Source organism: Hylobates moloch, unplaced genomic scaffold (genome assembly GCF_009828535.3).
Source record: "Hylobates moloch isolate HMO894 unplaced genomic scaffold, HMol_V3 SCAFFOLD_8, whole genome shotgun sequence".
Classification (NCBI taxonomy): Eukaryota; Metazoa; Chordata; class Mammalia; order Primates; family Hylobatidae; genus Hylobates; species Hylobates moloch.
Genome location: NW_026652283.1, coordinates 102,221,389 through 102,247,201, shown reverse-complemented (window position 1 = coordinate 102,247,201; position 25,813 = coordinate 102,221,389). Strand labels below are relative to the sequence as shown.

At 37.4% G+C, this 25,813-nt stretch overlaps 1 protein-coding gene across 6 annotated transcripts in view; it reads right to left on the bottom strand.

The window, feature by feature from the left end:
- Positions 1–25,813, bottom strand: part of NEK10 (NIMA related kinase 10) — a 248,764-nt gene that overhangs the window by 54,726 nt on the left and 168,225 nt on the right. For all 6 annotated transcript variants that reach the window (XM_058442270.1, XM_032162265.2, XM_058442269.1 and 3 more), the window contains 3 exons: positions 10,157–10,340; positions 9,975–10,061; positions 7,363–7,417 (listed from right to left, as the gene is read on the bottom strand). In XM_058442270.1, coding sequence (XP_058298253.1) covers positions 7,363–7,417; positions 9,975–10,061; positions 10,157–10,340 — 326 coding nt within the window. The remainder of the gene's footprint in view (positions 1–7,362; positions 7,418–9,974; positions 10,062–10,156; positions 10,341–25,813) is intronic.

Below are 25,813 nucleotides of genomic sequence, written 5' to 3'. Positions count from 1 at the left end.
AATCAAAAATATCCAAAATATTATTTCAACATATAAAAATTGAGATATCTTATTATTTTATATCTAAATGAATATTAAATGAAATTAAAAATTCAGTCCCTCAGTTGCACTGGCCATATTTAAGCTGCTCAAGAGTCACATGTGCCCAGTGGCCTCCATACTTAACAATGTGGTCCAGGCCCTTCCTTGAGTGTTGGTCATTGTCTTCATACACTTATTACATCCATGCCATGTAGCTGCTAAACCTGCAATACCTCCTGAATCCCACTCTCTTAAAAAGTGAATAAAAATGCAACTTGTGGCAAACTTGTATCCATCAGGTTATACATGTTCTTGAAAAGCTGATAATCACTCACATGATGAGTTTGCAAGATGACTATTCCAGATGTCCTGAAGAATCTAACATTTCAAACATTTTTACATATTAACAAATGTTACGCATAATGTGTGCTAGTGGGATATGTGACATAGAACACCCTGACAATGCTGAGTTGCTGCCGCTTTTGCTATTCCTCTATATAATTTTAAATTCCTCTTTAATAAACTTTAGGGAATCTTTAAAAAGAACCATTACACATTCATTCATTGATTCAAGAAATATTTATTAAGTGCCCACGATGTGTAGCCACCATGCTAGACACTGGAGATGGTATGGCGAAAATAAATAGTTTCCACAATCTTGGAATTTACAAGATTGCACAGAGATAGCAGAAAATAAAATGTCAATTTCTCTGGAAATTATATCACTAACCACAAGAAAATATAGTCATCTGAAATTTCTAAATAGAACAGACTCATTGTTACCAGAAGTGACAGCTTTTAACTATGCAATTGTTGGGTTCACAGATGGACAAACGATTGAAATTATGCAGAGCCTGGGGGAAGTCTGCCTCTAGATTGAACCACATTGAATGTTTACGCCTAATAGAGCATTATGGCTACAGAGGGTGGTGTTCCCATCGTATCACAAGCTGAAAATATACCAAAGTGGTTTCATACAGAGAACATTCCAGAAATAGTTTCTGGTGAAGAGGCTTAACATATTACAGTTTGTGTTCTCTGAAAATTTTGAAATGGGCATTGACCAACAGCACTTCAGGCTGATGGAAGAATTTCAGAAAAATAGAAGGCTGAAAGAATTCTATAAGGCCATCCCTTCCAGCTCTCTTCAGACCTAGTGTGACCTCATCTGGAATTAATAAGGCAAAAGAGAAACTGAAGTGCTGCAAATGAGTGTTAGCCTACAACTTCCACCCCAAAACACTAACAGATAAACTGAATAATCCAGGAATTAGCGTTGCAATTTTTTAAATAGACTTTTCACTGAATTAAGTCAAGAGCAAGGTGAATTATTTGGATAATAATTTTGCCAGCAGAGTCCTGGCCAAGAAGAAGATGAAGCCCTAGAATTTCATCTCTCGTAAGAATTCCTTGAAATATGTATGTGAACAAAGAAAACATTTTCAAATGCATTATAAGGGTATTCCATCATTTAATTCAATTGTGAGAAGTATCAATGTTATTTGATATTGATAAAAATAATTAAACCTTATGAAATGAGAGGTTTGGCTTACAATAGTAAGGTAATGCCTTCGGAAACTACTGCAACCACACCATGTGAGCTAATGAGCATTTTATAGCTGAAGGTCTCTTTCAGGCAGTAACATTCATAAATATGTCCTGTGTGAATAAGCAACATTATGTAGCTTTGAGTTCTCCTATTTATCTATAATGTTAATAGAGTTGGTATCATGACGACAAAGTAGTATAATGCTCCTGTGGCTATCCCCTCCTACTCCAATAACAGCTAGAAACAAATGAGCAATAAACCAGGAAAGTATACAACTATGACAGAAAAGAAACAAAGTGGTCTTACTATGTGTTTTTTTGTTTGTTTGTTTGTTTTAAGACTGCTGGAGTGTGACATTAGCAGATGGGCCAGGTTGATTCTAGCAAGGAGTAATCATGCAGTATTTATTCAACCAAAGTAAAACCAGATACAGATTATGAAAAAGATGGAGGGAGAAGAGCTACAAGTAAAAATAAGCAAGACTTCTGCTTTTAAGAGGCAAGATCCACAGGTCCTGAAAATACACAAGGTCTTTCCAGTCACAAATATGATGCTGAATGGTCACAAACATCCACAATCATCTTTACATATAAAGACTTAGAGGCCTGGCGCGGTGGCTCATGCCTGTAATCCTACCACTTTGGGAGGCCCAGGCGGGTGTATCACCTGGAAGTCAGGAGTTCGAGACCAGCCTGGTCAACATGGCGAAACCCCATCTCTACTAAAAACACAAAAATTAGCTGGGTGTGGTGGCAGGAGCCTATAATCCCAGCTACTAGGGAGGCTGGGGCAGGATAACTGCTGGAACCCAGCGGGTGGAGGTTGCAGTGAGCTGAGATGGCGCCACTGCACTCCAGCCTGGGCGAAAGAGCAAAACTCTGTCTAAAAAAAAAAAAAAAAAAAGATAGATTTAGACTTAGGAGAGCACACTGTCAAATACAATTATGCATACACTGATGAATCAAAAAAGTTGTGAACCACAGGCATCTCTGATACCACAAACATCCAGTGTCTCAAACCAGCCTGCCAACTATACCCTGTTGCCTTGGTGACAGGAGGCAAGCAGACGTGGAGAAATCTTGTTGCAGGAGCAACAGGATCCTTTAAAAAAAAAAAAATGTGCCTTAAGCTGTGGCTATGGCAAAGGCTGTCAGTAGGCAGGATTTCAGTCCTTGGTAATGAGATAAAGAATTTACACTGAGATAACAGTCATTCATGTATTAATTAACAAGTATCTGTAGGTTGGTACCTATGTGCAATACACTGTGCCCTGGAGAATGCAAAGATGAATTAAGCATAGTTTGGCGCAGGCCTGGCACACAGAAATAAATATCCATCAATTAAACGAATGAATGAAGGTTCTTAAGATGGTCGTAAAACAATGACTAAATTTTACTAGGATCTGAGAATATGTGATAAAGAGGCTGAAGCCCCAGCGAGCATTACCAAGTTCCACTATACAGAGTATTTTATTTATAAGTTGAAATAACATGCTATGATTTGCTGGATTAGAATCCTTCAATGTGTATATACTAGGTCAGCCTATGAAACCTGCATAAAAACTGGTAAAAGTCAAGCCCATTCTTAATGCCTTCCTAGCAAATAGTAATAGATATAAAAGATTTCATATCAAGTTTGAAAATGATTAAAGTTGGAAATTTCAAATAAATTGGGGCTTATTCCTCTCTTGATCTTGCCATTAACTATATTCCTTAAAAAAAAGTTTTATCAACTGATGATGGCTTGGATTCCCAGGTGCCTTTCAGTTCTAATATCATTCTCCAGCCTTGAGACTTCAAAACTTCTCTGAGCAGGCAGGGGCTATCCCTCCTAGTTCCATTTGCTCATGTTTTATCCATTTGTCTGGCTCATTTGCCCAAAAGCATATCCTAAGTTATTAGGGAGTTATATTAGTTCTTCCGCAGGCAATTGGTTTAAATCTGGCTCCTGATACCTGATATCTGACCAAAGTTATGAGTTCATGCTTAAGCTTTCTCTTGGTACTATTAATATTTAGCCAGGGCCACGTCTGACTTCTATATTTTGGAGGCTGTGGTCAGAACAGGTATGTACTTCCCTGTGACTTCTCTCATTGGGCCTTTTTAAAGAGTCAGTAAGGGTCCCCAAGTGAGAGAGCTGCCTAGGGTCTCCTTGAAATTGTTATACCATTTTATACATGGCACAGAATAGGAAAAAAAAAAGAAAGAAAGAAAACCCTCTACAGGCTTGATTTTCAATTTATTTTTTTTCTATTATGTAGCTTTGCTATCTTCTTTTATATTCAAACTTATTTAGCTTCTAAATATTTTGCAGGATGGGTTCACATTTCACATTAATAAACAAAGAAACCCAGGAAAATCCTAAACAAATTAGATTGCAAATAACTTTAGCTCTATTTAGCGTTCTTTAAAGAATTATAAATACATTTTGGTATTGTCTCCTTTTAATTCAGAGAAGCCCCAGGGATTACCTGGGAGGCAGTCAAAAGTTATTAATTTTCTCTCCTCTTATTTGGCATAAATCAAAAGCTGTCTTTTATCATTTTTCTTCTGAAGTCGGCCCTTGTCTTTCAATTTCGCTGTGAGCTCCCTGAAGGAAGAGAGTTTGTCTTAAACAAACCTGTGTTCCCTGGTGGCATGTCGCGCTGTATTACCACATTTCACGGCACAATTTTGCAAATGTTGCTTTAGGTCAGGTCCTGTTCACCTTGGAACATATTTTCCAAAACATCAACTTCAATGTATGGGCCACTTTCCATATCTCTCTGTTGACTTGGTCATAACCCCAAGTTAAACCTTGTTCTATAACCCTGTTTCAATGGTCTTCAGATTAAACTTTGCCTTTCTGCTGATTCTAGCTTACCAATTTGTTATAAAGTATTTAATTAATGACTAACTTTTTAAAAACCATCTCAAGCTCTAAAAGATATAGACCATATGGGGTTTTTGTTTGTTTTTGAAGGAGTGGACATCAACCAGATTTGTGCAAATAAGACAATTTTCCATGGATCCTTTCAAAAAAATAATAGAATTATTTTTGACAGAGCCAAGATACCTACATTCATCTGATTGGAAATTTTCATTTTAATATAAAACTCATTTAATTGGGAGTACATCATATATCATAATTTACTTTTGAACTAAAATACTTGCTTTGTTAGCAATAGAAAGTCAGTAAGTGGCGAATGTTGGGTACTAGCAAGCCCTAAAGATCCTTTGGAAGATCTTCTAACTCAGATCTCCAGTCCCCACAAACACCCATTGTGGTTCTCTTTGGCATTTTGGAGTACTTTTCTTTCCCCTGCCCTCCCCATTACTTCTGACCATGACTCCTCTGCACTTTGGCCCACTAAAGAACGTCATGAGGTCTTACAGGGTTTTCTCGAATACCTTTCTGATAGATCACACACCCTGTTGATAAGTTTTCCTTGGGTTTTCATTCCCAGAAACATGGAAAAAAAGTTAGGAAATTAAAAGGCTCCACCCTAACTCCTCCTGATCTTCATTTGAAGATAAATGTATCAGTGATGCATCTTTGACTAAACAAGAAAAGGATTTGTCTATAGGAACCTTCCTTTGTCACCTAACTGAATCCCCCAGGAATTTTCTGAGCAGGATCTTCTGAACTTCATTTATGTTATGTGATTCCCAGCACCCTCAAACCCAGAGGTAGATCCAAGTGGTTCCATTGAGGCTGCCCAGCACTAACACCTGCTCCCTTCAGCAAGCACCCCTGATGGACTAGTCAAGGATCTCAGCTCTCCTCAAGGCAGTAAACAGGAACCTGATCCCAGCCAGGCCAATCTGGCTGTCTCTCTCTGAAGATTTTGAATCCTAAGAAAGGTGACATAAGAATGGAATAAACAAGCTGGGAGTTCATTTATCCCAGAGTTCTTGAGCCTTTATAAGCCTCCCCAAAATGTCTCCTTTATAGACTTCAGGGACTGAACTGGCTCCTATGCCTTCCTAAGCTTGATCCTCCAGAGCCTAAATTACACAAGCCCCACAATGCCTTCTAAAGAACCCCCTGTCACATAAGTTAGCTAGAGTCAGGCTCCTTTGCTTGTATCCAAAAAGCCCTGCCTGCTATAACACATCGCAGCCTTAGCCTTTTGTCACACAGATGCTGCCACCTCCTGAGTGGGAGTCATCCCACAGCTCTGAAGACTCCTGCCTGGCGTCACCACTTATATGCGGCCCAACCTCAACAGGTGCCCCAGCCTCAGAGAAATCTGGCAGTTCTTCCACCATTCTCTGCTCAGTTCTCACCTCAACATTGGCTGCTCCTAGCTGAATATACTTCTCAAATCTAGACATTCCTCTCAGCTGTCTAGAATATTGGCCTAGAATATCAACTAATACATAGAAACCGGCAGGGCACAGTGGCGAAGGCCTGTAATCCCAGCACCTTGAGAGGCTAAGGTGGGTGGATCACCGAGGTCAGCAGTTCGATACCAGCCTGGCCAACATGGTGAAACCCCATCTCTCCTAAAAATACAAAAATTAGCCAGGTATGGTGGCAGGCGCCTGTAATCCCAGCTACTCAGGAGGCAGAGGCAGGAGAATCACTTGAACCTGGAAGGCAGAGGTTGCAGTGAGCTGAGATCATGCCACTGTACTCCAGCCTGGGCGACAGAGCGAGATTCTATCTCAATAATAATAATAATAATAATAATAATAATAATAATAATAATAATATAAATATATAGAAACCATAAAGTATATTCTTCCTTAATCTGCCTTTCTCTATTTCTCTAGCTTAATTTTATCTTCACCTCCCTTTCTCCAGACACAAAGAAGGAGTTGCCACTCATCTTTTCCAGGCCCACTCCTCTGGCTCTGGTCTATGATGCAACTGTATACTGTCAGTTATCTCTTTTCCTCTCTAATCTCTCCTCTCCATTGGTCTCTTCTCCTTCTGCTGTCCCAAATGCCCTGAGTTCATCCTGATTCTAGGAGGTCCTTTTCCATCAAACATTCCCCACCAGCTCATTCTCCCAGCTCATTTCTCAACTTCTTGAATGCCTCCTATCTCTGCCTCTGGAACATTGCAATCAAGTTTCTGCTCCCTCTAATCTCACCCAGTGCCAGTGAAGGGGCTCTCATGAAGGTCAGGAGAACTTGCAGAAGGCTCAATCTAATAGTTTTGTTTCAGTCCCTACTCTAAGAAACAACTGTCACTGACACAGCTAGCTGTCCCAAAATAACAATTTTGCTTTGCTTTTAAAAGACAATCTCTCAAACATATTCCATCCTCCCTTGCAACTAGCTATGGTCATATGAGGAAGTTCTGGCCAATGGTATGTGAACAGAAGTGATGAGCATAACATCTGGGTCATATCCTTAAAAGGAAGAGGGGTGCCTCTAATTCCCCTTTCTTCTTCTTGCTGGCTTGGAGGTAGGATGTGGTCTCATAAGTCATATTGGTCAAAAAGATGAAATCTATACCCTGGGGATATGGAAGAACAAGGTATAAGACCAAGGCTCCAGATGACCTCATGGAGCACAGCTGCCCTACCCGCTGGCCCACCCTTGAGCTCAGAGAGGCTAACTGATTTGCTCAAGGTCACAAAGCTAGAAAAAGGCAGAACTAGACTAAGACGCAGGTCCAAGATCAGTACCTGTTTCAGTATGCTACTTGGTGAACTATAAACGGTTCTGGGCAAGTAAGCTCTAACTCCTTCTATTTCTGCAGGCACATGGAAACTTCTGGCTATCAGGTTTCAATTCAGCCATCAATAACTCAGCTCTGCAAAACCAAAAAATATTTCTAGGAGCTCAATTTGTACCTACCTTGTTTGGGATTGTCTTTCTCCTCCTGAAGCACTAAAACTTCTCTTTAAAATGTCTGAGACGAGAAAATAGAAATAATTTTATATTATTTCCTCTGCAAATCTTTTATTTTTTATGTTTTAATAAAACAATACTGAACAACAAATGCTGGTGAAGATGCAGAGAAAAGGGAACTCATACACTGTTGGTGGGACTGTAAATTAGTGTAGCCATTATGGAAAACAGTATAAAGGTTCTCGGCCGGGTGTGGTGGCTCACACCTGTAATCCCAGCACTTTGTGAGGCCGAGGTAGATGAATCATGAGGTCAAGAGAGTGAGACCATCCTGGCCAACATGAAATGCCGTCCCTACTAAAAAGTACAAAAATTAGCTGGGTGTGGTGGAGCATGCCTGTAGTCCCAGCTACTCGGGAGGCTAAGGCAGGAGAATCACTTGAACCCAGGAAGCAGAGGTTGCAGTGAGCTAAGATCGTGCCACTGCACTCCAGCCTGGTGACAGAGCGAGACTCCGTCACCAAAAAAAAAAAAAAAACTTAAAACAATAAATAAATAAAGGTTCTCTTCAAAAAACTAAAAATAGAACTTCTATATGATCCAGCAATCCCACTACTGGTATATATCCAAAAGAAGAGAAGTTAGTATATCAAAAAGATATCCCCACTCTCGTGTTTATTGCAGCACTACTCACAACAACCAGGATATGAAATCAAACTAAGTACCCATCAGTAGATGAATGAATAAAGAAAATGTTTAACAATAACTTATTGAATATTTAAAAATAGCTAGAAGGGGAGATCTGAAATGTTTCCAACGCAAATAAATGGTAAATGTTTGAGGTGATCAATATCTGAATTACTCATACAATGTGTAATTTAATGACTACACATTCTATGCATATATCAAAATATCACAAGTATCCATAAATAGGTACAAATATTATATATCAAAAAATATTTTAAATAAGTTTTTTATAAAATTAAAAATAATAAAGAACATATATATTCCATGAACGGCTTTGTCTATAAACACTCTCATATTGTTCTAAAGTCAAACTTTTCTCTGTAAACGGTGGGTAGGAAATATTCTAGGCTTTGCAAGACATACTATGTATGTCACAACTGAATTCTGCTGCCATTGTAGCATGAAAGCAGTCCAACAACATTCAAGAAACAAACATGGCTTTATTCATGGCAAACCACAATAACAACAACAAAAAACAATGCTGAATTTCTGTTACCTGAGCAATTGTACATACTGTAAAAATTGTCTTTGATTATGAAAGCATGAGCTAAAATATGTTACAAATTGTTATTTATTTGTCAGGTTTAAGGGCTTTTTTTCTAAAGCTAATGTGCTAAACAAACAAAAAACAACCCTGTTATTAATATCTAACAAAACACAATAAAATGTCATGTAATAAAATGTCATAACCATCCTTGCCAAGTTACCATATGCAAATTTAAGGGTCAAGCATCTCTTTCCTACCTCCCCACTAACCCTCCCACCATTGCTGCCAGGTATATAGAACACTGAACTTATCAGTCAGTAATAAACTTCTTCTGGAATTTGTTACATATGTTTATATGCATAAATATTTTTTCCCATATGAGATTCATGTTTTCCCAATCGCAAATTAATACACCTAGAAGGCAGGGATTTACAGAGAAAATAGGACAGAATATTGAAAACTGGAGTGGTCCCAGAAAATCTGGAACATCTAGTCATTATTTCGATGGACCAATTAAGTTTGGAAAGGACAAAGAATGTAGCTAAATCCTTAGAGTTCTACTTTGATCCTTAGAGAAGCTATTTTAAATGTTCTTTTATGAGATTTTCATAGTATAGTCACTGAGGAGAGAGAATTATTTTCACTTAATTTATTTCAGAATATTTCTATCTAAAGTTTTTAATATTTTATCAACTTACTCTTTTTTAAAAAAATTGTTTCTCTTCATTTTCTATTTTAACTTCTCTTTAAGTTTCAGGTTTGTTCCATGTATTTGATTCTATCTCTCTTTATAATCTTTAAATTTTATCTAAATATACCTTCTCCTTTTCTTTCCCATATCCCAGTATGACTATTTTCTTTACTATTTTAAATTAAGTGTCAAGATTAACACTATGGACTGAATTTATAGGTCATATTTTTTATAACTCTAAAAAAATTTCTTTTATTTTATTGTTTTAAATGTAACACATCCCTTTAGAGTTATATAAATAAAATTGCACAAAAATTAGTCTACACCAAGACCAATTTCTTCTACAGGCTTTGAATTCATCTAACCAACAGGCTCATAAAAGGTCATATCCATTACTCCTGTGGTTATTTGGCTGTCTCCAAGTTAGATATCTTGACTCTCTAGTTAGAACCTGAAATTGCTGGTAGAAATAATAAGACTATTCATCTGACAGCTGAGAAAATATAAAACCACTGTGCTGGCTAACCTTTGGGCTCTGTCAGAGAGACAGACATATCTGTCCTAATTAGCAATGTACCTGAAAAACAAACCACTGGGTTATGTATATGGTGATATTTGCTTGACTCAAGTATGATTTCCAAACTACTGTCTTCCGGAATCCCACAAATAGCAAATTGATAAAAGAAAGCTTACTGAATGTAGATTCTTTCAGAGGGCTTGAACTGGAGCTGCTGGAGTTATCCGAAATGTCCAATTCATCATCTACCTCTGAATATGTACCTGTACATTAATAAAAACAATAAAAAAGCAAATGAGTCTTGAATCAGGAAGGAGTCCAGAATACATTCATGTTGACACACCGCCACTAGCAGTACCTTTCTCAGTATTTTCCAGGTTGAAGTTATCATCTGATAGGATTTCGTCACAGGCCCTGTCTTCATCTTTACCACAGGAGGCCTGGAAGCCTTCAGGGGGCAGGTCTGCGCTTTCTGAAAGTTCACTTTTCAGGCTGGCTGCTCCACTGCTGCTGCTACTCAAGCTTGCCTTCTCAAAGGTCTCCTGGAAAGAAAAATTCAGTTTTTCATAGCCTCTTTCTCCATCCTTCCTTCTATAGGACCTAAATCTTGTTAGAACATATATTAACTGCTTCAAATATCAATATAAATGTTTGATGCAGAAGAAGCATCAGTAGTTCCACCTATACACCTGTTATAGAATCTATTCAGTCCATAAATACAAAAAGATGCAGGTCTATAAGCTACATTGGATCAAAAAGGATGGAAGTGGCAAGAGTGCTCAGTAGAAAAGGCCCATACAACCCAGTGGCGGGGCGGCGGGTGGCGGGGCGGGGGTTGGGAATGAACTTTTAAGAAATAGACTATATTAATTTAGGAGAAATTTCTCTCCTTTAAGTTTTTTCAAAAATATTTGATAGCAAATATTTTTGAAAATAAGTAAGGCTTACTCTCTTCAAAACTCCAGGAAAATTAGTAGCAGACAAAGCCAGGCCATGGAGAGTGAGAGGCAAGGTCTTCCAAAAAAAGAAGAGCTACAGAGAACAGAACTTACAAACCACTTGGGACTCTAACACTACTGCCTGGCTTGAACACTCTCTGCAGAACTAGCCACAGGGTCCTCCTGAATCCTCCAAAACAGATGGATGCATTTCCATTATGATAGCACTACAAAATCATCAATCTGGTTGTGTAATTCCACATTTCCCTAAATAATAGTATTAGAAACTGCAAAAATTATGTCTCAAGGGTCAATAAAAATTAATTAATTAATGCCACTAATGCTGGAAGTTTTCATTTTTCTAAGAAAAAGACCGTGCGGAAGGAACGACTATGAATCAGTAAAAAATTACCACTTGTTTCTTTACCCAAGCAATTCCTAAGATGTTCATTGTATGGGGACTATTTGCAGCAAGTGTGAAGAGCCTTTTTAGGCCGTGAGGCTAAACAGTGCTGGCAAAGTAAAGCTACAGATCAGGTAGACAAAAAGACAAAGAAAGGCCGTGATGGAGGAAAGGATAACAGGCAGAGAGTGTGAGAAGAAAGAAAAAGGTGCATTTATTGAAGGGGAAAGAATTCCCTCTATGAATTGTGTCCAAGATGATTTAGTCGCAAATTACCTAGCACTTCTTGACTAAAAAGGCTCCAACGATGCTCATTTGAGAGACAGACTTATTTATTTCAGATTTATGTGTTTTTATTTTTTTCCTACAGTAAAATGACACAGCTCCAAGGCACAGGTTTCTAAAAACTCCATAATAATAGAATTTGCAGATGAAGAAAACCTAAGAACTTAGGGATAACTAGAATCAGAAGTAAACCTCTAAAAACTTTTATATGTTTATGTTCTACAGGTAAGATGAAAAGATTTTTAAAATATAAAAAACATTTGCGCATTGCAAACTGTCTGATCAATTGCTGTTTATTCTTTCTTTTCCCTGAGATTCTTTTCAGTGATTCTTCAAAGTTTCACCAAGCTCCTTGTTTTGTTGAAGTTAATTTGCAGGTGAAGGAGTATTTTAACTTTGATTTTCCATAATTAGTACATCCAATGTTCAAAGACTGTTTTATGACTCTGAGTTGTTAATTTCTGCTTCTGAGGTCCGCCCTGGTTGGCTAACTTACAACCTGAGATGGGAAATGCTTTGGCCGCTCTCTGGCAAAAGATATATGCTACTCAGAAATTTTTCCAATGCCTAAGGCTAGTATGGGGCTTCTAAGGCCAGCCTCAGCTCTGCCACACTCAACCCCTGATACCAAATCCAGGAGCTCTTTCTAAGGCTCAAAACTTTAGTGCAAAACCAACTCAACTTCTTCCATGCATACCTTTTTTCTTGGTCCCAAACCACAAAACCCTTCTTCCTCTAACTATCCTCAACTGAAGTCATTAGAAATTTACGTAGAAGTAAAAACCCAATTCAAGGCCTTTTCCTTTTATGACCTTTTTTATTCTAAGTAAATCATCTTCTACCCTATCCTGAAGACCACAGCTGGCATCTGCAATCTTTTAAGGACTTTACACCCAAGATGTGTCAACGTTACCAAGGTTGAAAAAAGATGAAGGAGAATTTTTGAATTGAGAAAACTTTTAATTTTGTCGATGCAATTAAGATGCTGGAATTCGAATATCTCTAAAACTAGTAAAACTTTAACAAAGGCTTTGTTTCTCTTAAGAACAGTCATGGATAAAACATCAGAGGAAAACATTTTCTTTAAACAAATGAAGAGTCAGGAGAAGCTGGAGTCCCCACTGAAAAAGGCAATACGAGACTTAAGAACGCTGGACTTGCAATCAAAACCCAAGAACCAATTGGGTCATAAATCAATAGTCACTTGTAACTGCCAAAATTTCATCCATGGGTAATTGACTGTTTGCATAAATTCTGATAAAGGGGAATTTACAGTCTGAGAGAGATGCTTTTTCAGACTCTGTATGCATAAAAATATGATAATATAGATGGATAGTTTTGGTTTAAAATTTGTATTTCTAGGCCAGGCATGGTGGCTCATGCCTGTAATCCCAGCACTTTGGGAGGCTGAGGCAGGTGGATCATGAGGTCAGGAGATGAAGACCACCCTGGCTAACAGTGAAACCCTGTCTCTACTAAAAAATACAAAAAAATTAGCTGGGCATGGTGGCGGGCGCCTGCAGTCCCAGCTACTCCTCGGGAGGCTGAAGGAGGAGAACGGCATGAACCCGGGAGGCAGAGCTTGCAGTGAGCCGAGATTGTGTCACTGCACTCCAGCCTGGGCGACAGAGCAAGACTGTCTCAAAAAAAAAAAAAAAAAAAAAAAAATCACATTTCTATAACAGTCCCTTGCAGCAGTTTTTGCTTCAAAAAAATTGATATAATTTTTGACCTTGCCATAAACCATATGCCACACATTTTCCCTACTGTGATTTCTGGAGTTTTTCACTGTGAGTATTTGAGTATCCAGCTCTTTATAAAATTGTTCCTTGAAGAACTGGGGGCACTTTAGTCCGTTTTAAATCCTTCAGTGCTTTGCACAATGCCTTACACATAGCAAAGGCTCAATAAATAGTTGAGCCATTAAGTTGTCCTCAGAAGACACATCCAGCAAGTACATTAACCCATTAAAGGGATTTAGGCAAGAAAAAAGACAGTTTTTGGAGACAGAATTTGGCTGCTATCATCTTTTTCACTTTCTAATTACGAAGATTTTTCAAGGAGTAGGAGAGGGAGTTAACTAGATTTTTTTGGCATCTGCATGCATCTATCCTAGGAATGGATAGACACATTCTGGATATCAGTACGGCAGCAAGGAGAATACAATGCAAATCAGACAATAAAATTATCGCTGATATGGAAATCAGCACCATTATAGAAGATGCTTCCTGTCACCACGCTAGTATAGGCACAATTATGTTTAGCTCGGTTTTGCGCATTATAATGTAATATTTTTATGTGTGCAGCAGATCATAATACATTTTCAGTTGAATAGCAATTCTAACAGTAACAGACTGACATTACCCAAATTAACTGCTACAGTAGGAAAATTAAGGGCATCTATTTTATTAAAATCAGTGCAATTTTTTTAAATTGCCAGAACGTTAGTTTTAGGAGAGAAAGAAAATCAAGAAATAAATATAAAGCATAACACCAACTATATCCCATAGATGCTTTACTTTAGAACTCTAAAAAATACACTATTTCTTTGTGTTCTGAAATATTCATATTCTATTAGGTATATTTTTACCCAGTTTCTTCCATCTGTTTTGTTAATAAACTGTACCCTTAAATATCTCAATTTAGTGCTACCAGGTGCTAGAAATTCATCCGGCTGAGGTGATCTTTTATCAGTGGCACCGCATTCTATGCTTTTCACGGATGATTGCACAAAGAAAATTCAAACTAGGAGACAGGCCATTGATTGCATACTATTATAAATAAACTTAGTTCCTACATTTTAAGGTATATTTTTAAAAATCAACCAGTGTGGTCAGATGATTAAGGAACCTTGTGGACTAGACCATAGCTGAGTGAACTGCTCACTGTAGTGGTGAGATAGGAACCTTTTCTCCAGGCCTCCCTATGGAAGACTTGGCTTTGCCACATCAGACAGGTGGGCTGATGAAATAAGCCTGGAGCCTGGTCCCACCCCGCCCCCACCCCAGTGGTAGATGGAAATCTTTCCACCTTTGATCCTGAAAGTTAGTTTTTGTTTATTTTTTAGAAATAGGTTCTCACTATGTTGCCCAGGCTGTTCTCGAACTTCTGGGTTTAAGGGATCATCCTGCCTCGGTCTTCTGAGTAGCTGGAAATACAGAGGCACACCACTGTGTCCAGCTTTCCCAAAATGGTTTGGATGGTAACATCGTCTATTTTCATCAGGGAATCTTGAAGAATTTCCCTTCTCCCATTCTCCACATATAGTTAAGAGAGCAATAGTTAAATTTAAACCAGAAAAACTGGTGTTTTGGGACCCTAAAAATAACTAATTTATATGGATTATATAATAAAGAAAATATTCTCTTTCGGTTGGATCTTATCTATTTTGAACTTCTTAAATATTTACACAAAGCTAAAAATTTTACTGTCATGACATAGTTATGATCTCATTATTATGATACTATCTTAATTAGAACTTCTTAAAAGCACTATTACATATTAATGAGCTGTGATTAAATTAAATAAATTAGGGAATAAATTGGTCATTACAATTCAATCTAAAAATCCAGTATCAAATTTATTATGGTTAAAAATGTTTCACTGTTATCCCATAACAAACCTAGTAGTGCATCAGAAATGAATGGATTTTCTATCACTTTTAACTCAAATGCAGGTTTTCTAGAAGGAATAATACTAACAAAGAGGAGAAGAAAAACAATGTCATAATCTGAAATTATCATTTGTTAAGAATGCAGAAGATCTGGTCCATCACAACAATACTGACCACCATGTTTTTCTGAGACAGCAGACTAACATGTCAATAGAACTAAATGTATATACCAATATATTTAAAAGCATTTCAAATGAGGCCAGGATCAGGTAATTCTATTTAACATTTAAAAGAAACAATGGGGGCTGGGCGTGGTGGTTCACACCTGTAATCCTAGCACTTCAGGAGGCTGAGGCAGACAGATCATCTGAGGTCAGGAGTTTGAGACCAGCCTGGCCAACAAAGTGAAACCTGGTCTCTACTAAAAATACAAAAATTAGCCAGACATGGTGGCGGGCACCTGTAATCCCAGATACTCGCAAGGCTGAAGCACAAGAATTGCTTAAACCTGGGAGGCGGAGGTTGCAGTGAGCTGAGATCATACTACTGCACTCCAGCCTGGGAAACAGAGCAAGACTCTGTCTCAAGAAAAAAAAGAAAAAAAGAAAGAAACAATGGGCCAGGCATGGTGGCTCATGCCTGTAATCCCAGCACTTTGGGAGGCCAAAAGTGGACCGATCATTTGAGGTCAGGAGTTTGAGACCAGCCTGGCCAAATGGTGAAACCCCGTCTCTACTAAAAATATAACAATTAGACAGGCATGGTGGTGGGTGCCTATAATCCTAGCTATTGAGGAGGCTGAGGCAAGAGAATTGCTTGAATATGGGAGGTGGAGGTTGCAGTGAGCCAAGATCACAACACTGCACTCCATCCTGGGTGACAGAGTGAGACTGTATCTCAAAAAAGGAAGACGGGAAGGGAAGGGAAGGGAAAATGTACAGAGAACAATTAAGTGGGCAAATTTTTTTTTTATTATTATACTTTAAGTTTTAGGGTACATGTGCACAATGTGCAGGTTTGTTACATATGTATCCATGTGCCATGTTGGTGTGCTGCACCCATTAACTCGTCATTTAGCATTAGGTATATCTCCTAATGCTATCCCTCCCCCTCCCCCCACCCCACAACAGTCCCTGGAGCGTGATGTTCCCCTTCCTGTGTCCATGTGTTCTCACTGGAAATTTTTTGTTTCTCAAAAAAACAATGCCATTGAAACTTACCAATGCTTAAGGAATTAAAGAGTATGGAATTAGAAATGAGTGGTTATCAACAGGAATGAAATACACAAATTAGAACCTCATTAACAGAGTTACATAAGGAAAGGTCAAGTTCTTGTTAAACTGCACATTTTGCACATGTTGTCAAAATTCCAAACTGATTAAATGCCAGTAGAGAAAGAATTAAAGGTCAAGAAAAAGAGTCACCATTGTCTTTTGCTTGGCCCACTGCAATCTCTTCTTAACCAATTTCCCTGATTTCATTCTTGGCTCTCAGTGGTTTATTCCTACTCAGCGGCCAGCTATATCATTTTAAAGCCTAGTGGTGCCACCTTGGCTTGCTCAGAACTCATATCACTCAAGTGCATGCCAGGGACTATGGCACCCGCATGTCCAACTGTCTCTCCCTGCTTCACCGCACTCTGGACACACAGGCCTCCTTGCTGTTCCCTGAGCTTGGCAGGCTCACTCCTACCTTAGGATCTTTGGGCATGCTACTCCTTCTGCTACCAATGTTGTGCCTTCGGATATTTGCAGAGCTCATCCCTTTAACGTGCAGTTGACCCTTGAACAACATGGGGGTGAGGGGCACCAATCCTCCATGCAGTCAAAAATCTATGTATAACTTTTAACTTTCTAAAAACTTAACTACTAATAGCCTACTGCTTACTAGAAGCGTTACCAATAACAGAAACAATTAATACATACTTGATGTGTCATATGGTAAATATAGTTTATCTTCCTTGTGATTTTCTTAATAACATTTTCTTTTCTCTAGCTTGTTATTAAGAAAATCACAAAGAAGAGAAACTATATTTACTATTCATTAAGTGGAAGTGGATCATGATAAAGGTCTTCGTCTTTGTCATCTTCACATTGAGTAGGCTGAAGACAAGGAAGAGGAAGAGGAGGGGTTGGTTTTGCTGTCTCAGGAGTGGCAAAGGCAGAAGAAAATTCATGTATAAGTGGATTCATGCAGTTCAAACCCAGATTGTTTAAAGGTCAACTGTATTCAAGTCTCTGCCCAAATGTTATGTAATTATAAAGCCCTTCGCTGACATCCCTGTTTAAAATAGCCTGTCTCCCTGTGTCTACAACCACTTTCTATTACCTTGCCTTCCTTTATTTTTGTTCATAGCACTTAAATATAGTTTTATTTATCTATTATTTGTCTTCCTCACTATGAAGGAGGGAGTCTGTGGCTGTTTGGTTCACTACTGTATCAGGAGAATACTAGAATAGGTCCCAGGAAAGAATAAATGCTTAATAAATTTTGTTGAATAAGTAAAATAAAAGATTGATTTTTTAAAATGTTGCCAAGATTCTCCATGTTAAAACAAAGGGTAAAAATAAAAATTGTAGGTATGATTTTTTGAAGAAATTGACAAACTTATTCTAAAATTAATAAGGAAATACAACAGACCTAGAATACCCAATTCAAATTTGACAATGAACAACAAAGTTGGAGGACTTACAGGGCTTGTTTTAAGACTTATTAAAAAGCTACAATATCAAAAGATACAGAGTTTCGGTTAGATGGGAGGATAAGTTCAAGAGATCTATTGCACAGCATGATGACTATACTTAATAACAACATATTGTATTCTTGAAAAATACTGAGATTAGATTTTAAGTGTTCTCACCACAAAAATTATACTGTGTGGTAATGTATGTGTTATGTGGTAATGCATATGTATGGTAATGCATATGTTAATTAACTCAGTTGAACCATTCCACAACGTATATATATTCAAAACATCATGTTGTATACAATATATATAATTTTTTGCCAATTAAAATTAAAACATTTTTTAAAAGCCACAAAAATCAAAACGGTGTGGTATTGGTCTAAGAAGAGATGTATAATCCATGGAACAGAATAGAGTTCAGAAATAGATCTGCAAGAAAGGGGAACCCTTGCAGACTGTTGGTGGGAATGTAAATTAGTACAGCCACTATAATGAATAGTATGGAGTTTCCTTTAAAAACTAAAAATAGAAATACCATATGATCCAGCAATCCCATTGCTAGGTATTTATCCACAAGAAAAGAAATAAGTATGTTGAAGAGATATCTGCATGCTCATTTTTATTATAGCACTATTCACAGTGGCCAAGATTTGGAATCAACCTAAGTACCCATCAACAGATGAATTGATAAAGAAATGGGAAATTTTTCAGTGATAAAAAAGAATGAACTCTTGTCATTTTCAACAACATGGATGGAACTGAAGGACATTACGTTAAGTGAAATAAGCCAGGCACAGAAAGAGAAATACAAAATGTTCCTACTTATATGTGGGAGCTAAAAAATATGAATTCACGGAGATAAAGAGTGGAATAATGGTTACCAGAGGCTGGGAAGAGGAGAGGAGAGAGGTGATAAAAAAGGAACAGTTGGGCACAAAAATACAGTAAGACGCAAGGAATAAGATTTAGTGTTTGGTAGCAAAATAGGGTGGCTATAGCTAACAATAATTTATTGTATATTTTAAAATAACTAAATGAATGCAATTCATTTACAAACAAATGATAAATGTTGGAGGTCGCTGATACCCCAATTACCCTGATTTGATCATTAAACATTTTATGCTTGTATCAAAACTTCACATGTACACCATAAATATGTACAACTATTATGTACCCATAATAATTAAAACTTTAAAATTTAAAATTTAAAAATATCTATAAACAAAGAAAAAAGTAAATAGATCTACATATATATTGTCAAGCAATTTTCAGTAAAGATGCTTAGCAAAATCCATGGGAAAAGACTAGACATTTAAAGAAGTGATGCTGGAAAAACTGGATACCCAAATGGCCAAAAAAAAAAAAAGTCAATCTCCTCATTATTCTATACACAAAATTAAATCAAAAGGGATCATAGGTCTAAAACATTTACAAAAATATAAAGAATCCTATTTTTGCAACCATGGGGTAGGCAATAATTTCATCACAAAGAGGCAAAAAACACTGACCACCACAAACAATTACATGAATAAGTCTTTATCAAAATTAAAATTTTCTGTTTATCCAAAAAATGCCATTAATTAAAAAAAAACAGGCAAGCCATAGACTATACAAAATGTTTGCAATACATATGTTTGACAATAGGCTCGTTATCTGGCATATATAAAGAACTCCTACAAATCAACAAAAACAGACAAGTAATCCAATAAAATCACAGGTGAAAGATTTGAACAGATATTTAACACATACACACACACAAAGATATATAAATAGCTAAAAATCAAACATAAATGTGCTCAACATCATTGATCATCAGGAAAATGCAAACTAAAACCAGAAAGAAGTACCATTACACCGCAAAGGCTAAAATCGGAAAGACTGACAATACCCAATATTGGCAAGGATGTGGAACGCCTGGAACTCTCATATACTGCTTCTGAAAGTGTTAAACAGTACAATTTTGAAGAACTATTGGTGCTTTCTTTAACAGTTAAACATACAACTACCTATAACCCTGAAATTCTATTTCTAGGTCTTTATCTAAGAGAAAAAAGTTATAAATATTTTTGTATGGGTCTTTTTGTAAATATGTTTTCAACAGTCTTAGGAAATTCCAAATCTGGAGAAAACATAAGTGTTCATCAACAGGAGGACAGATAAACAAATTATGGTGTAGTCATATAATTTAACACTGCCTAGCAATATGAACAAATTACTAATACACACCATGTGGGGGAATCTCATAGATATTTTGTCATGGAAAAAAAGCCAGCCACTAAAGAGAACACATGTTTTATTTAAATGAAGTCAAACAACAGGCAAAAGTAATTTATAGTGACAGAAATCACCAGTCTTCATCCTGGGGCAGAGAATTGTATAGAAAGAGGCTTAAGGGAACATTCTGAGGTGAGATAAATGTTCTGATTCTTGTTTGGGGTAGGGGTTACACATGTGCCAAAAGCCCCAGAACTAGGCACCTAAAGATGTGTACATTTTACTACATGTAAATTATATGTCAATAAAAAAGAGAGAATTGTAGTGTCGATGTGAGAATTGTGTCTGTATTTGTGAGGGAGCCTATAAGGCATTGCTTTATTTTCATATAACATAATGAGCATAGAACATTTCCAAAACAAGTCATGATTTTTCCTAATATTTCTCTTCCTACATCATTACTTGTAGCATTTTCACAGGGTTGGGAGAAATTCAGTCAACAATTAACCAGACAATAAAAGCAAAGATGTTCACAAAAATATTGTCCTTTAAAAACACATCATTTTCTACATGGCTTAATTTAATCTCCTAGCAGAGGATTGCAGACATATGCCTTTAGTGGTGTGCTCAGCAATTGTAAATGACATATGGTATAATAAAAATAAAGCAACCCAGATAAATAAATGGCACATTTTTCTAATTTGCATTAAAAAAAGAGAATCTAGATGCTTACATATCTGTTCAATTCTTATATGCTCAACTTTAAAGACATCTGAGAATTTATGAAAAATATCAGTATCTGTCAATGTCTGCTAAAAATCATAGATTAGAAAACTACAGTAAGAATTTTATAACAAAGAAGTGAAGTTATGAACGGTTTGTGAATTTAAAAAATAATATTTGCTAATAATTGCTCTACCAGCCTGGTCCTCCACAGTAGATAGAATTTAAGATGACACTTATGTATGCCATATTTTGACTCTTTGGCAATATCAAATCATCATAGGAATCTTTTTTTAGATTCACCAAAAGCTTAGACAAAATTTTTAGGACTCACTACATGAGCATTTACTTATTGTCCTAAGCATGAAACAATTTACCAAGATCAGATATGTTTTTTTGGAAAATAGTTTGGGTAGGAATGTGGAGGATGGCTAAAGGAAGGAGATGATCCCCGATAATCTGGATGGAACTGATTTAATCAGGTGGCAGGTCTCCAAACTGGAGCTGAGGCATCTCTGAGATGAGGAAGAGATTCAGCCTGTGGACAACAGCTTCAGCCCATGACCAAGATTTCCAGCCTGCTCCTCCTGCCAACCATCCCTATGGATTTAGCACTTGCCTCGTCAGTCCCCACAATCATGTAAGCCAGTTCCTTGCAATAAATATCTGAATATGTATCTACTGCTGGTTCTGTTTCACACATTTTGTGCAGGACTGTCAATGTATATGACATATCAGCATCCCTGGCTGCTAACAGTGATAAACAACAATTATACCACCCCACCCCCAGTACACACATTCCTTAATGGCCCCTAGTGGACAGTGCAGAGGTGATATACTGACTGAATCACTTGGTAGAGGTAAGGAAAAAACTAGAGACAAGAAAGTTGGATCTTGCAATGATCCAATGCAAGATAATGAGAATGAGAACTGAAAGGATAAGATGGATTTGTCAGACATTTCAAAGACAGAATTAGTAGAGCTTGCTAACAAAATGAATACAGGATTTTAGAGAGTGTGAACTGAAGATGTCAAGCTTACAATTAAGGTGATATGAGGAGACAGAACATGGCTGATCAAGGGAGGAGAATCCGTTCATTGTGGACTTGCCGAGCATAAGTACCTGTTAGACATGCAGGTGATGTTCGGTTCAAAATATAGGTCTGGCACACAGAGAGACTGAGATCAGACAGGCAGCTTTGGTGATCTCCAGCAAATGGGTGTGGAAATTATGTTGTGAAACACATCCCAACATATCTTGCCTTCGCAGAAAATGTTGTGCACTTCTCCAGAGCTCTTTTCTTCTACTATTAAGATAAGTTTATGAGGCTGAGATTTATAGACCCAGGAGAAGATAGGGGAAAAGAATACCTGGAGAAAAAGAAGGATATAATAGATGCAAGGGTAGCTTCTGGCAGAAAGGTGGGAACTGGAAATTTCTTCTGGAGCTCAAAATAAGAGCCTGCCAGAAGGAAGAGAAAATGAAAGAGCAAGTGCAAGCCTCCTTGTTTTTCCTTCTCACATCCACTCCAGCAGATGTGAACCTTGGGATTAGAGCTGGGCTGTTGATGGAGATACACGGAGAGTTTGAGGGGGAAACTGGGGCACAGACAGAAAAGACTGGGAGCTTTGAAGAAGCTTCATGATCATCATAACACTATATACATAAGGCCCATGAGAGCAGAGGCCTTGTCTATTTTGCTCACTGTGGTATACTTTGTACACATAGTGCCTGACACCTATTAGGCACTCAGTAAATACTTGTTGAATGAATAATTGCATTGTAGGCACCTGGGATAGAAGAATAGAAAAGGATGAAGAAGGCACTGGAGCTGATGGGGCTGAGATAGGGTCCCCTAGTGCCAGTGAGTTCCCCATGGGCTGTGTGTGGTGTGGATGGGAATACAAAGCCCCCACGTGTCTTGTGCCAATGTAGAAGACAGCTCTAGGGCTGGCAGGTGAGTTCACTTGGTCATCACTGCACTGAGGGCCACAGAGTAGGCTGTTTAAACTAAGAATGCCAAGAAAGTCACAATCAAGCCTCAGAGCATCAAAAATAGTAACCCCAAGTTGAGAGTTGGGGCATCATGTGTAATTCCTTGGGTTTAAACCATGATGACAAAAGAGGCCATGAGTTACAGATGCCATAAACGTTTAATAAGGACAGAGGTCAGCATCCCAAAATCACAGGGTTCATGTCGTCTAAGTTCAGCAAGGGCCAATAGAAGAAGACCAGAGCCCCTGCCCCTCTCTCATCAACATGGAGATGCTTAAGCTTTCTCCTGTACTCTGTTGCCATCTTCAAAAGAGGGCATGGAGAAGAGAACCCTTGGGACGGTAAAAAACTTTTAGACCAAAAGAGACCGATATAATTGATCCTGACTACTACTACCATTTTCTGCTACCAGCACAAACAGGGGTTCAAAACAAAATGATATATAATTATAGAAAATACAGTTTCCATCTTGTACACCAATTTTTACCCAAATTCATATGAAATGAAATACCATGGGACTAGATGGAGACCAAGGGAAGTGCAAGAGAGGCAGAACATTTAAAGTTAAAAGGCCAGGGATGGAAGAGAAAATGAGCAAGAGTATTCAAAGAGAGAAGACAGAAACCAGGACAGAGGAGTGGAATGGAAAACACTGGGGGGTAAAAAACATTAAAAAGCAGGTATGTACAATAAGAAATAATTAGCCCGTAGTGAGGTGGAGCTTGCAGTGAGCCGAGATCGCACCACTGCACTCCAGCCTGGGCGACAGAGTGAGACGCCATCTCAAAAAAAAAAAAAAAAAGAAAGAATTAGTTCATAGTTTGGCAATTTGCTTGTTAGGTATTTTGGAGAAATTCAAAGTTTTAGTCCACGTTACCCACAGGATTTAATTTAAACAGCTTAATGAGGTATTCACAAACATCCATCATCTAGCTCCAGCCTACTTCCCCAGGCTTTTCAAACTACACATATAAAAATATGCATTGTAAATCAGCAGACCCAGTTTTCGGTCCTGGGGCTGTCTCTAACTAGCTAGATGACCTTGGACAAGTCTTTTAACTTCTCCTGGTTTCCCTTTCCTTGTGCAATTAAAACATAAAACAAATCCATTTCTAAGTTTGATTCTTAGTATTAAGTGAGCTGAGCTGGAATTTCTGCACTTAACGTTATTCTTTTCCATCCAGGAATGACTTCCTTATCTAGTTATCAAGACCCTATCTTCGTTTGGCTCTGAGATCCTCCTCCCTAGGCCTCATTAATTCATTTCCCTCCCTTATCTCATTTATTTACCCAAACTGTTCGGAATCATTAGAAAGTTCCTCCTGCATATGCACATCTATCTTGTCTTTCCAAGTAGATTATCAGCTACTTCATGACTGGGGTCATTGTTTATATTTTTTTATAAACTTCACTATACCAAACATAATGCCTTACATTCAGAAGACATCCAACAAATCCTTGTTCCTTCATTATTAATTATATACCACAGGGATTTTCAATCTTTCTCTCTTTGTGTTATAGATGTGAAAGCAGTTCTCCAAACTGAACAAACTTACTAAACTAGTAAAAAGAAATCATCACTCAGCCTTTAAATAGGGGGTGGTGAAGATAAACTTCCTGTCAAATTTCACTGGAAAAGTAGTTGTGATTCCTCCAAGTCTCGCACTGAGAGCATGCTTCTCTCATGATTTCTCTTCAGTCTCCCTGGAACACTCAATTCTGCTCCATTTGTACACTTAGAAATATGCTTTTTTCACCCATTTAAATATTAGTCTAAAGCTGTCTCTACAAAATCCCAATAATTCTAACGGAATTGAAGTTTTCCATTCATTCTCCAGGTTTTCTCAGGCTGAATTTCTTTAATACACATTATTGTATTTGTTGGGAAAGATATAAGCAGTAGACTCTTCAGAAATGTCTTTGATTTTTCTGCCTGGGATATAAGATCGAAAGGGTAATGATTCCCTGTGTTCACTACACTGTGAACAGTGCCAAAACATGGATCACGATTTTCACTACTATGATGCCACAATACCCTCTACATGACAATATTCTAATTATTACACATTTAAGTTAAAATTTTACTTCCTTTTATTCTGCATGATTCTTATCATTCTCAACTCTATGCTCTCCTTATGATCTCTTATTTTAAGTTATAAGAATCAGAAAACATTCTTCGAAAAGAAAGGTTTGCTTCACTTTCATAGTGGGTAAACCACAGCACGCAGAGTGAACTTTTTAGTGAAGACTTCTCTGTCCTTCTAAAATACATATTAGTACTTACCTTTACTAGGCCACTATAAAAATTGCCATAATTAAGAATAGACTAAAATATGAAAGTAAATAGAATACTTGCCCATGAAATAGAAACTTTTAATGTTTCTTATCAATTGTTTGCTTACCCACTAATTTGCAAAATTTCAGTAATTCACAGTGGATCTCCTTATTGATGTTGGGAATTCATAAAGTTCTACTGAACCCACTAATTTCTCTTTCCCTTGACTATAATTTATCACTGGATTATGTAACTGCATTATTGATAATAACTGACCTGGGAGAACATTTCAGTATATCTGAAATAAGATAATCATAATACTGCTTAAGAAAAAAGAGTCATAAAATTTTAAACCTATAATTTTTCTGCAGCAATGGTGTAGATGTAAGTTTTTAAAAATAATAATTGGTCCCCAGCGAAAAAAATGCCAATTAACTGCATACTGTCTTTTGATGAAATGCAATCATACTTCCTTCGTGCTTCTTTAATAAAGCTGCATTTTTTCCTTTTAGTTAACATTTGGTTAACCTTGAAATGAAAATATATCAGTAGACTTAAAATAGTGCGAAAGGAGAAAGTATTGTATGACTATTTAAAGCAGGAATATAAACTTTGCTTTGAAGTAAAGCATTTCTGTATGGTCCATAAAAACCTGAATGCTCAATGAGGGCACTGAGGCTGGCTAGCAGCAGGTGCTAATATATATGCATTAACTGTATGCCTGACATAAAGATTTAATGTAGAGACTACTTGGACAAGTTAGCACTAGATTAACAAGTTCCATCAACAAACTATTCTAACAAAAGCTATGCTCATTTATATAACTGATGCTATCTTACAATTTACGCCACTTTTAAAGTCTTGCAATATATTCAAACACAT